The sequence below is a fragment of the Trichogramma pretiosum genome, unplaced genomic scaffold, assembly GCF_000599845.2.
Source record: "Trichogramma pretiosum strain Unisexual culture from Peru unplaced genomic scaffold, Tpre_2.0 scaffold19, whole genome shotgun sequence".
Lineage (NCBI taxonomy): Eukaryota > Metazoa > Arthropoda > Insecta > Hymenoptera > Trichogrammatidae > Trichogramma > Trichogramma pretiosum.
This window is the reverse complement of record NW_019641707.1, coordinates 1,408,668-1,422,310: the sequence shown is the minus strand read 5'-3', so window position 1 is coordinate 1,422,310 and position 13,643 is coordinate 1,408,668. Positions and strand designations below refer to the sequence as shown.

General features: G+C 41.1%; 1 protein-coding gene across 1 annotated transcript; it reads right to left on the bottom strand.

The window, feature by feature from the left end:
- Positions 1-1,993: 1,993 nt before the first annotated feature.
- LOC106650849 (lysophospholipid acyltransferase 1) lies at positions 1,994-13,212 on the bottom strand. The gene is made up of 11 exons (XM_014369077.2): positions 12,466-13,212; positions 7,509-7,654; positions 7,355-7,432; positions 6,821-6,912; positions 6,632-6,743; positions 6,371-6,497; positions 6,144-6,288; positions 5,873-6,078; positions 4,748-4,945; positions 4,478-4,629; positions 1,994-2,324 (listed from the first exon to the last, which is right to left on the bottom strand). The coding sequence occupies exons 1-11, from the start codon at positions 12,547-12,549 to the stop codon at positions 2,114-2,116; spliced, it is 1,551 nt and encodes a 516-aa protein (XP_014224563.1). The 5' UTR covers positions 12,550-13,212; the 3' UTR covers positions 1,994-2,113.
- Between the last annotated feature and the right edge of the window lie 431 nt (positions 13,213-13,643).

Below are 13,643 nucleotides of genomic sequence, written 5' to 3'. Positions count from 1 at the left end.
TCGTTATACACTGCCGTGTGTAAATGTACGCCGCGGCCGACCGATGCTGCGCGCAAACGTTTGCTCTCGTTTTTCACCCCCTCGAGTCGCGCACATTACTTACGTGTACGTGCCCGGCCGATCGTGTACAGAGCGCGCGACTCTCCGCGCCGCCCTGCATTTCTAGGTTTATGGGGTAAAGTCGAACTTATCGTACTTGCGCGCGAGCGCGATGCATAATGCGACGTAATTATTCTTCCCTTATTTTCTCTCTTCTTCGCTTTTTTATGCTCTTTATTTTTCAGCTCCAGCTGTTGTTGTTGCGGGACGAAATTTATGTATAGCGAGCCTGGAAAGCTCTGATCGGGTTTCATCGAAACCACTTCCGCATCCTTGTTATTTCCGTGTGGCTAATTTTTCGTCCACTTTGGAGAGCGTGTCCACCTTCAATTTACGCATAACGTGCACTCGAGCTTGTGATATTCAAGTGCCCGGCGTGTATGCGATAATGAGATTTTCGACTTCGATAAGAATTAATTGATACTCGAGACATGGAATTTATTTAAAAACCAAGTGGGCGATTTTATATCGTTATCGCATTTGTCAAATATGTGTTATTAATATACATTGGTCGATGCTCATCGCGATAAGATATTTATAAAACTTGAGATTAAGACTCGGAAGGATAATGCGGGGATAGGGATTTTGCAGCTCAAGACAAAGTCAAATCATGTTGAATAAGATATATATTTGCAATAAAATTTGTTTTTCTCATACAAAATTTGTTAACGCTATTATAAAAAATTTTTATCACACGAAGACGAGTCCTCTTTATGCAATCAATACACTTATATGTTTGTGAAATGCGCCACATACTATCGGTAATAAAAATCATGGCTAAACACTTTAAACACAACATCTTTTGAGGTATAAAAAAAAACAATGAAAGACTTAATGTATATTGCCAACAGCAAAAGCTAACAACGGTAAGAAGTTTTTTTATTATATAGCATTTTGTATTGTCTACTCGTAGCGTTCACGTACGAGTTCATTGATACGTAACATATTTAGTGATGATGTATAGATATGATATATGTACAAGATTGATCGTAGAATAAACTTTTTTAATACTTTCGACAACAAAAATAATTTTTGATTTTCTTTCCTTTTTCCAAGCAAACATCGATTCGAGCTGTACAAAACTGGAATGAGCAATGCCACTTTTACATCACTCGCAATTAGTCACTCTACGCGAGCTTAATTACTTTAGTGAAAATTTTTAATCGTTGACGATAAACAAAATAATATCAATTTAGAGATCACCATAATAAATGATACAATTTTTTTCAAAAACAAAAATTCCTATGTCGCACTTTCAGAAACTGTTTCATTCAACAGTTCACAAACAACATTAAAGTTAAGACTTATTTATTAGAAAAATAAATTTTTTTTGCAGTTTCAATTTTCACTTGTCCTCCTTTAAATTATTAATACTTTGCATCAGTTCTAGGATGACTGCCTCATCCGGATGCTTTTTACATATAAAATATAAAACTTGATTGCCTTAATTTTTTCATTCAAATATATTTGAAGTATCGTGTAAAAATATACAAAATTATCTACCGGCATAAAAAATTAAATTTCAAACATTTATCGAAGGATAAAATATAACAACTTTGTAAAAAGGTTTTTCATTAAAAGAAAGATGGTGCGAATCTCTTTTCCACGCCAACTGATAAGGAGATTCATTTGAGCGCAATGTGCAGACGTTTGAGTAATCACGTACACAGCAGCGTCTCGTCGCGCATGGATTGATACTTTTTTTTGCGCCACTCTCAAAATTTGTTCTCCCCGTAAAAAATTTCGTATTAAAAATCAAGTATTATACTTATTTTGTTGAAGCGATAAACCCGCTGTAATGCGCAGCGCCTATGTATATTTATACATTGGAGTCGTCAAGCAGCAGCAAGCAGCACACGATTGTTCCCTCGTTTTCTTTTCCTTTCTCCCGTTCTCGTTCTCTCCTTCTCGTGTGTGTATTTATTTTTGTTCTTTTCTCTCTCTCTCTTTTTTCTTTTCTTTTTTTTCTCTCCCAAACGCTCTATACTACGATCGCGCGTGGAAGAACACACGCTTATTTGCCTTTGTGCACGTGTCCGTGATGATGATTGTGATGATGATCGCGGTGGTTAACAACAGCAGATCTCCCATTCCTGCTGGACGAGCTGCTGCTGGGTCTTTCCGGCTTCATTTTTGAGCCACCACCGAGTTCGCGCGTCCTTGGGACCAGAGGCAAAACAAGGACTGCCGAAAGCCCAAATACATGCGGCGCGAGATACATATTCCTGTAAAAACATCAAGAAAAATACCAGGCTTAATAACATTTTTCCTTTCATGAAAAATAAACGTTAAATTTTTATTGACCGGAAATGAGGATTCGATGTTTTTATTTATTTATTTTTTTTTCTTATGAAATCGAAGGTAGAGATTTTTACCTCAAATTTCAAGAAAGAATCGATTGCTTTTATGGAAAATTTTAATCGCTCAATTTTATATTTATCGACAAACGACGTAAATCGCATTAATTTGACCAAAAAAACCCAAGAAATAAAACTTTTGTTCAATTGCTCGATCGCGTTTCGGATAAAAACCCGTAAAAAGGAGATTCACGTGCTTCCAATTCCGATATTGTAGGCGAAAATAAAGAGCTGTTGCTCGTAGTGCATCCGATGCGTGACTGATGCGCCACACACACACACTATTATCTCACTTCAAGGATACTTCGGAGACCTACTGCTGCCGCTGCTGCACGCGCGCATTTCGTGCATACGCGCCGCAAGCGAGCAGCGAATTAAAAAAGAAAAAAAAGGAGCTATGCAACATCGCGGATTATACACGCGCGCGCCGATGTAGATACAGTTTCTCTATACATAAAAGGTGTGTGCACACACATGCGTTATATGTACAACGTCGCTATCTCTCTCTCTCTTTCTGCGTGTGTACGTGCTACGCAGTGAGTAGGCTCGTTCCCCACCCTCGACTGTCGCGGCGCGCCGTCAATGCCGGCTGTCTTTTGCGCTGTGTGTTGTGTGTTGTTGTTTTTTTTCTGTCGTCGCGACTCGCGCGCATAATGCAATTGCAATGAAAATAATACGGGTCACTTATGTTTTCATCAAATAGATGTCACTGATCGTCGCCCCGCCTCTGTCGCTGTTTATGTGCAGCTCGTACACACATACACACGAGCAGCGATTGGATGCGCGCGACGCGCGGCGCGATGCAATTATAATTTTAATCTATATAATATCAACACAGTTATCGCCACCGCTGCCGGCGGCTTTCTCTCGGCCGACTACTAGATTGGCTACGTGCCAGTAAACACGCGCGTGCACGTGGATTTGCATAATTGATGCACGCGAGAGCTTACGTGAGAACAACGAAGCAAGCTCGAAAAAGCTCCGACTTGACGAAGGAAACACGAAAACAGGACGCGCGCGCAAACACTTGCACACCAGCAAAAAGATGGATGCGTTTCCGGGAGTAAACGGCAAAATTATGTAATTCGTTTTTCTCTGGATGCATTTTGCAACTCATTTTTACTGACCTTTTGACTAGATTTATTAACACAGCTTTTTTGATTGTTCTTTTGAGCACCCGCGTTTAATCGAAAGTAGCTTCGAAATCGCAAAATGCGCTTCAAGTCGCACAGCACTGAATATTTTGACAGCTGAAGATTCAGCGATTAAAGTTCTTTGCAGGTACAGAGTAACTCGCGAAACGCGTAGATTACAGGAAAAACTGACTTTTTCAACGAAGCTCTGCACATATTTCGACAAAATCAGCGACAATATGTTGTTAAAGTTATTTTATTATTTCGCCATTGATTGCTCTAGGCTAGTTGCAAGAAAGCGCTATATGTGCAAGACCACCGCTCACTATTAGGTTACTGACTCGCACGCTCGGGGATCGGAGATTATTATATTTCGAAGCGGCATCTGGTGTGCGGCAACTCCACTGCTTCCCGGCCTCACATGCACCGAGTAGAAGGAGAGACAACGCACCACCACGGCCGCCGCCGTCGTCGTCGTCGCCGTCGTTGTTGGACGAGAAAAACGTGTGGCAATCGCGGCGACTGGTGTACACGCGAAAAATCACGCGTATTACAACGCATGTACAGTATCTCGGCCCCTCACTCTCTCATCTCCCTCTACTGACTCGGCGGATCGGCTGACTTCGAAATGCGATCAAATTATAATTGTTGAAATCGAAAATGTCCGAAAATCGATCCGTCGCTCAATAACAAGGAAGCGGAAAGCTCGAACGATACATTTCTGCATTCATTCTCGAGTTTTTATCTCTCCATGGATAAAAACAATGTCGATAAACAATCGTTTTAGCTATCATAGTAAACACTCGAGTTTTACTTTCTAGGCGTTGCAATACAAAAGTAAAACGATATTGCTCCGATCACGGAATGATGTTGGTAGGATATACTTACAGGTACAATGTGATGCTTGGTGCGAACTCGAGCAGTATGAAGCTGAACGTGATATACGCCAGCACGAGTCTAGTCGTTACCAAGGTAAGAATGTCATAAAATACTTTTTTACTCTTGGAGGAAACGAAGTAAGGTCTAATGTGTCGGCGCACCTGTAAAAAGACAGAGAGAAAAAAATTAATCCCAAAAGGTGTTGAATGACTCTTTCGAGAGAGAGAGAGAGGAGCGAGGCCAACCCATGGTAAGTGGGAGCTACATTAAATATCTTACGGTTCTAGCGACGAAGGTAAAGAAGGCACCGCTCGCGAACGTCAGATAGTAGCCTGGATAAAATCCATGCCAAACAGCTGAAAGGCCATAGGTGAGTACCGTTCGGTACTTGGTAACTCTGTCGTAAACTATCATCCTTAACCAACGATTTGTGCCCTTGTTCCAGGCTTCGATGCTGTCGTGCAGGCTCAGGGCGGTCTGGAAAAAAAAATAAAAAATCATTGTAAAATGGGTTTTTGGACGATTTAAATGATAATCGAAGTATAAATGATAACCGAAGACAGTTTACATTTGGTTTCGAGTGCAAAACAAAGCGAAAACGGAGAATCGATAACAAAAATCGTATTTTCCATTTCATTACATAAACATGACATCGAGCTTTGTTGTTGCAGACGTCCACAATTAACATGCTCGTGTTTCATAACGATATCTCTCATGCGCGCTCGTGAAAGTGTTTCCATGCTTTTGACCGATTCCTCCAATCTTTTTTGATAGCGCGAAATACGCGTTTTTTCATAATTATAAATACATTAGAATCGCGTTATTTTTATCTACGTGGAATATTTGCTGTTTGTTGATGTTGCTTTCTACTGTGAAAATATAAGTTGATTAACGTTTTGATTATGCAAAATTTTGACCAGACATGAACTGTATCTGATTCGCATAACATAGCTCGACTATCGAGAAATTATTACTATATTTTTCAGTGTACAATATACGCAAAATAAATAAGCCTACTTGCAGCATAAATAGTCTTAATCCGCTTATTGATAAACAAACTATGTAATGTTTATATCGCTGTTAGATAGATGTTTCTCACGCGTGTCAAATGATTCTGCGCTATTTTGTTTCTAGGTCACGATTGCGCTTGGCTGACATAATAATTACATCCCGAGAACATATTTTCGCTCCACGCAACTTTTATATTATTTTTCTTTTCTACTATTGTGCAGCACGTACGACTCATAATATGATACGGAAATTCGTATTTCTCTATAACATAAGCAAAATAAAATTTTAACTGACTCGTAATAATGTCTTAAAAAATCGATCGGTTTCTCAGTAGTTAAAAATAAAACCAATAAAATCGCAATAAAAATAGTTAAATTGCTGAACTAATATTACCTCGAATTTCCAAACGTCAACATTCGACAGGAGATCCCAGCGAGCTGAACCATTTTCATCGAAGCCGTTGAAGCCCAGACCAGAATTATTACAAATGGCATCGGCAAAAAGCCATGCGTGGTAATACTTAAAACGAACTAACATTGTAGATATAATCAGGTACCAATATTTTTGTAAGAAGTTAGTGCTCTGAAGAAACTCCTCCTCTGAAATGATTTATCATTGAAATTGACCCAGATCGAATGCAAACAAATCAATATTACAAACTAACCTTTCAATCTGCGTATTGGGTAGTAAGGTATAAAAGTGACAAAAATAAAGGCACACGCTAAACTTGCAGCAACTTTTTTGACAACAGCTTGAGTTGGCGATGGATCTCTAACTATTTTATATCCATTTCCCTTTGATTCTTCGTTCTGTGGAAGGAATTTTATTATTATCAAATCGTTCTGAAAAACAACATCTAATCTCAATTAATGATTCAAAAAATTTGCTCACCCCTGTCAAAGTGTGACCGTACCCGTTTACATAGTTAATGTAATCGCGGTAAAATATGATGGGACCCGCCATGAGAGCTTGAAAATGCAAAACATAGCTGAAGTACTCAATAAAGGTTGGCATTTTCCTGTGAAATAATTAATAATTATTATAAAAATAATACTTTAAAAAATAGACGAAATACGTAAAAATTATCCTTCATTCAAAAAACGCGTCCAATTTAAAAGTGCTCCTGTATGCAATTTACAAAGTGAAACTTACTGCATGGCGTGATAACGTTGCGCAGGCGTCAATTCGTCCTCTTTGCGCGCCAATCCGTCGTGCAAGCTGTACGCCAAACTCGTAACTTTTTGCGTAATGACCATGAGTGGACCTGATGATTAGTAAACGTTGATGAGTTATAATAGTTTTTTGATTTGATTTTTAATCAAGCGAGGCAAAAAATCTCACCGGTAATATCCAGCGCAGAAGAGCCATAGTCGTATGCCTGTCTATGAAAATGAATGGCCGACAGGTATAACATGGCAACAGCTAGAACCACTCTGTGAAAAAAAAAGAAGAAAAAAGTATTTTTAACAATTTTCATGCAAATTCATGAGAAAGTTATTTTTACAAAATTTAAGTTTCGGACTTTGCAATGATCTACGCGAAAGAGTAAACTATCTGCATTATTCAAATGTTCCGTTATTTTCTCTTCGGAAAATTAATGCCGGCTCGAAGTCCGTGACTTCATATAGGCACGCTTCGTTCTCAATCCAGCTCGCAATAATCCAAGGTAGTCGGAATAAAGAATATAGCTCATGTGTACACTTGGCTATGCCACGCGCGCCTCTTACCACTGATCCATTTAGTTATTTATTTCAACAAATAGGTTTGCTAATCGCTACTACATAGGCACACGATTCGTGTCCATTTTCTTAATGCAGGTGTAGAAAAAAAATCAACCTTTTTTCAAATGTTAACCGCATATTATATAATAATTACCTTTGCATCGATTGAGGATCCCATGAGCGTATTACCACATAGGTAACCGCAGGAAGCCCCGCCAGATGGATTGCGTGTCTGTACATAAAATACAGCATGGATTATTCATCTGTATGGGCATAAATATATGATGATGTGAGTTGTGTGATCTTACCGGCCAAAGCAAAAGTAACCGAGAGTGAGACCGATGACCAGTCCGAAGATATGTCGAACGGCTGGCGTCACAACGGTAGGGCTTAACTTTGACCTCAGTAATCCAGCCAATCCCAATGCCGTGAACTGGGTTATTAGAAAATTTAGCTGCAAGAAGCCAAGTCGTTTTTATTCAACGTAATGTGTATGTACACGCTAATTAAATTATATATTTTAATGGATTTTTTAATTCAATGCTGTTTTTAATACTACTCTTATTAATCTAATTTTCGTAATGCTTATTCAAAGTTAACTCGACATAATCTTCCGTGAAGCTGAATATACATTTATATAATAGATTTACTCTTGGGCTGACATTTACAAAATTATAAAATTTTTCTGTACCTGACACACGTTAATATAGATTTATCATTCAGCTAAACTTTTATAGTGTTATTTGTACAGTTCAAGGAGCAGTGAATGAAAAAAGGTAGCAATTCACTCGATAGATATGAAAAAGTGTTTTTCAATTCATATTTCAAAAGAAAGAGTTTTTTTATATTTTTCATCTCTAGTATTTTGTTCTGTACAATATCTCCCATAAAAGTATTCACGTGGTAGGCTCGAAGCCATAGAGACAAAGTCAGGACAAAAGACGGTATATAGGAGCTGCGGCTTTACTAGAACAGGAGCTTGCAGAGAGGGAGAGAGAGCTTTTGAATGGAAGAGAGGAAAATGGGAGCACGCACATGTTACGATCGATCGGCTCTCGCTGCGATACGTTCACAGGCTTCGTCATTGTTGGCTGCTTTTGATAGCGTATACGCGGTGGTGGCGGCTACACGACATGCAGACGAATCGTCTCGCACCTATAGATATATATTTTACTTTTCCAACGTGCTCGATCTTCTGTTCGCGAAGTCTTGTTGCGTTGCATATCTTATACACGAGTTAGAAATTCGTCTGCTGCTTGTAACCCAAGCGAGGAAACTTCGTAGTCAATATTTTCGTATGAATGGAAACCCGCACATGACGAGGCAGATTTTCACAACAACTCAACTGATTTTCCTTTACTACAATCGCGCGAGTACATTAGAAAAATTATTTTTCTGTAAATAAATTCATGCAGAGGTGTAATTAAAAATAGAAAAGTAAAAATTCTTTAGAGGACATTATTACTTTTACGATGTTAACCCGTTCGGTAATTAACCAAAATAATTTTATTATTAGCAACCAAGCTTTGAGCAACGAAATGAAAAAATACCAGATTTGTTAAATCCCTTCTTTTATCTTAATAATCTAATGCGTTTCACTTTTCATGATTACATTATCAAAAAAATGTCGTTGTTGTGGTTTGTTAAATAACAAGAGTTGCGACGTTAAATAATAGATTTAAACCAAAATCGTGCCCTCTGATCAATTTAAAAGATTATTTCCATAATAAGAATGACGAATGAGTACCACGAAAGCTTATACGAAATTCAAAATTAAGCATTAAGTTTTTTTTGTATGCAGATCGCAAACGCTGCAAACAATGAGTAATCGTATCGCTAAATTTTCCAGCTTCTATTTTAAGTCGCGTATTAAAAAGTAATATTAAAATTTAAATAGACGCCTCACATCTCTATTCATTATCACGCGCTGGTACTTTTTCGATAAATCTGCCTAGACAGTTTTCGTATGAAAAATTTTCATTTCACTTCATGCGCCGTACGTCAGCAAGTTTTAATACATAAGAAAGCAGTCGAGATTTGTGCTGGCATCAAAATCAAATAGATGGCGATGATGCGTGATGCGGACGAAGCCGCGCGCGCGTTAAGTGCCATATCCGGAGCGGTGTATGCACGCAGCTTGTATACAGATTAAAAAGCTCGCTGGTATAATAAACGTACGCACTTACACTTACGGATGAACGTATACGTGCATGCACGCACACATTGATGCGGGTAATCGTCAGCTTGCGAGTGGGTGTCGTTGCTTCGTCGCGTAATTCGTATATACTTACGCGTTGTATATGCTGATATTTACCGATGTATATCGTCATCGATGTATTAGAAAGATATATACCCGCTTAACTTATCTTTGTTCGCAAACTTTCTTAGAGCAAAACAAGCTGCCAATATAATCGTTTCGTCATCTCGAAATAAAAATTGTATCTATATTTCCGATCACCTGATAACGCGTTCACGGTATTAACTTCGATTAAAGTATGTATAATAAAGACGCGGAGTGTCATCGGTGTCACGCGACGATTTTTGCAATGCATATCGTACGATAACGGCGCGTGCAACAATCAAAGGAAAACGTTCGTTGTTGGAGTAAATAAACGAAGTAAACATTAAAATCCACAACATTTAAATAAATTTATCTTTACAGTTAGTATGAAAAACGTTTCGTTAAAGTTCGCTCCATCTTGAAAACTATATTAACCGAATAAAGTGTAAAATTAATTTCTACATTGGATACGTCGAGTATCGATACTCGATCTGCAGTTACATTGAATACGATCATATCTATGCCATATCGCGAGCGCACCGATGAATATTCCGGCTCGTTGATCGTGCCACACGCGGTGTCACCTCGTCTTGTGTGACTTTTATGTACACTACGTCCCGCACAAGCTGAGACTCACAACGTCGAGACAAAAAATAACGTTGTTTCTGTAAAAAATGTAAGCTGCAGGAATTTCCATGCTAATTCACGCGAGAGTCGTGTGTGTGTCGCGTTCGCGCGCAGCTCGTAATATGTCTAGAGTATAATACTGTACAATATATACATTGCGGCGGATAGTGCATGTCATTGTCTCGGAAGCGGATTATGTCAAGCTTTATTTTTAAAAAAAAATATTGCACACCGAGAACGAGACGCGCTCGTAAAACTCTCGGTATATAAGGCGTGCTCGAGAGAGAGAGAGAGAGAGAGAATGGGCTAAAAATGCTTCGTCGTTCGCCTATTATATATCCAGCTCGAGCTCGTTCGTCCGAGGAAAATAATATTAGATCGTTGGCAATATTACGCGATGCAGCTCCAACCAAGTGAGCACACACATAGTCGTCGAATCGAGAGCAGCTTATATCAAATGATGTAGCGTGAAAAATATATGAAATATAAAGTGTAAATGGAATTATTAATCCACCGCACGGTTGGGATTGGCTCGCACGAGTCGCACATAATTCGAAAATATTCTAATTGCATAATACGCTCGACACAGAATGCGGCGGTGAATCTCTCCTCGCTGCTGTTACATTATGAAAAAGCGGGCGTGTGTGCATAAGAGTTGGATAAGACGATACAGCCGAGTGAAAACGTCATGCGCATTGCGACTGCCAGCCTGACTGTGGGCAAAGTGCAGCAGGTGTAGGCTAGCTTGTGCAGGCAGCGAAGCAGCTACTGCAGCTCGTGGTCGTCGTCGCGAACCGGCTCGAGGCGATCAACAAGTGTGCCGTCTCGACGATGGCCAAGCAGTGTCGCGAAAATCAAATAGCGTTTTGAAAGTACAAGGAAAAAATGAAAGAAATTTCATTATCATGAAGTGGAAAAATGGACGGAATAAATGACCTACGATACTATACGGGGGTGTAGTCTTTCCCTTATTATACAGATGTGGTACACGAATCGACTCTCTCAGGCCGGTCGGCTGACTTTTTTTCCTCTCGCTTGCTCTATATATACATAATAATATACGTGACACGGGGGCGAAAAATTGTGTGTGTGTGCGTCGGATCCGATCGATACTCTCCTCTGTCTCTCTGGCTGTAGCGAGAAGGGCGTGGATATTATGAAGAGCTGCGTCGCGGAGCACAAGGATGAATTATCAATCGCGCGGCGCACGTGCATATCGACTCTATGATGATGTTATAGGTACAGGTATACGTAAACAAGCTCGAACGACTCGAAGCTCGCGTTGGAGCACGCCTAGCATTATATATGGATATTTTATTGGCTCATCGTTTATTTATATACAAAGGCGTACGACGACGCTGCACACGAGAGATGCATACGAGCAAGGCGATGCAGCGCACAAGAATCGAATACGTTATGAGCTCATGCAGCCGATTCATATAAATAAGATTGCTTACGGAATGCCAATAAAATTAATCTAATTTCGGCGAATAGTCGTGGCGCACCGCAGAACGCGAAAAAAAATAACGATGATGCACATTGCACATTTGGGAACTGCGTTTGTGGTCAATTCTGTACGGTTCACGCTACACGACTATAATCGCATATCTACGCCTATTCCGTACGAGGAAAATGTTTTTCCGCGTAGTTTTATAAATATAGCCAAGAGCGGAGCGGAAGGCGTGCGAACGCAAAATAAACACGCTCGCGAGAGCCAAATTTTCGCGGAGTTTACATATTATACTCAGTTGATCGTAGTCCTTATCATACTGATTACAAACGCATAATCTTGGATCATTTACGACGTTTCGTTAAAAGGGATTATCAATTGTCATGGGAATTAAGCGGTATCGGGTAGCAATGAACTCGCTCGACCGAAGACGACGACGACTATGGAGTAAACGAAGAGTTCAACGCACACGCAAAAGGAAAAAAAAATAATATAAGAAAGAAGTCACGAGGACTGGTCGCACTATATAGCGTGGTTTTATATACACAGCGATGATCTAACTGTAAATCCAGTGTACACGCTTGAAAATCGCCTTTCTATGTATGTGTGCCGAGTGCATAGCCTGCAATCAAACTCAGACGCGAAAAAAACGTGAGAGAGAGAGAGCGAGAAGAAGAAGCGCATCTTGCATATACACGCAACAGATATCTCTTGATCCTTGATCCTTTTAGCTTGCCCGTGAATGTATACCGGAATCGTATACGTACGCTCTCTTTCGCTCTCTCTCTCTTTCTCTCTGTCTCCCTCACGCGCGTGCGCCTGCCTCCGAAAACTAATAAACACGAGGACCGAGAATTTCGGAGTCGGGACGATATCTCTCGAAAATCAGAAATTTTTTTCCCCATACCTGGTCGATGGGTAAGCCAACGAGCTTGGCCAACCAGTCGAAGGTCCTGAGGCCGTCGTAATTCGGATCGTCGAGCTCTGCCATTCTGCTGCTGCTGCTGCTGTTGTGTCCAGGACGATGCTCTCTCTCTTATTCACGCAGCAGCTTCTATATATATTGCACTCGGAGCGTGTACTACGTACTACGAGTCGCGCGACGCGATTATCGACTTGTTGCTGTTGCTATAGTAGTACACGAAGACACGTCTCGTCGGCTGCAGCAGCGCACGGATGTTTTGTAATTGATCCTTCGCGGCTGGCCTCCGCGGCTCGACTCGTCGGAGTAGTTGTTGTCGCGCGACGATCCCGGCTCCGCCACACGTGCTGCTGCTGCTGCTGCAAATATATGTATAGCGCGGCGCACTGCACTGACACACACTGCATAAGTGTATAGGTGTATATAGGTAGGTCGTCGTCGTCACATGTATATAGGTGTATATCCGCCGATTTGCGCGCGGCTATATATGTATAATGAGCCGCCGCCGCCGCCGTCTCTCTAATAACTGCCGCAGCCACCGCCAAGCGAGTAGTAGTAAATACGGAGCTCGTGCACCTTTAAGAGACGACGACTCTCGCTACTGACTGCGTGAGAGAGAGAAAGAGAGACAGAGAGCCGCTACGATGACGCACCCGCGCCCGGCTTGCCTCTAATACTCCACGACTCTCCTCCACGCTCTTCCCTGTTTATATACATGTGTGCGCGTACGCGTGTGTATATATATCTGTTGCGTCGACTCTCTCTCTCTCTCTCTCGCTTTCTATCGTTCCGGAGCCGCCACCGCCTCCTGCTTATAACTCTCGTGTGTAGAGGTATATTACCGAGCCGTGCGCGGGAGTATATATCGGCTGTATGTAGACGCGGCGCGCGGACTGAAACACGATCTCGCCGCCTATTGCCTCAGCCTGACCTGCCTTCCAAACAGCCGCCAGCGACCGAACGTTTGCGCGGAAGATCGCGGCTCGCGGCGCACGCGCTGCATCTTCACTCCAGTCTCCGGCTCCGGAGCAACTCGAGTGGCTCGACGACTCGCCCTGTAGACTCATCTCCGCGGCAACCTGAGTAAATAATAAGTAGGCTCGCGGGACCGACTCGCACCATTCATGCGTATCGAATTACCCTGTATACATCCAAGTCGTAAA

Bases quoted from the DNA above. Each gene is read 5' to 3' on its own strand.
- LOC106650849 (XM_014369077.2), bottom strand. From the start codon at position 12,549: ATGGCAGAGCTCGACGATCCGAATTACGACGGCCTCAGGACCTTCGAC. The intron at 4,630-4,747 runs GTAAGATATTTA...GTCTTTTTACAG, and splicing joins TTACCTTCGTCGCTAGAACC to GTGCGCCGACACATTAGACC. The intron at 2,325-4,477 runs GTAAGTATATCC...ATGTTTTTACAG, and splicing joins CCAAGCATCACATTGTACCT to GAATATGTATCTCGCGCCGC.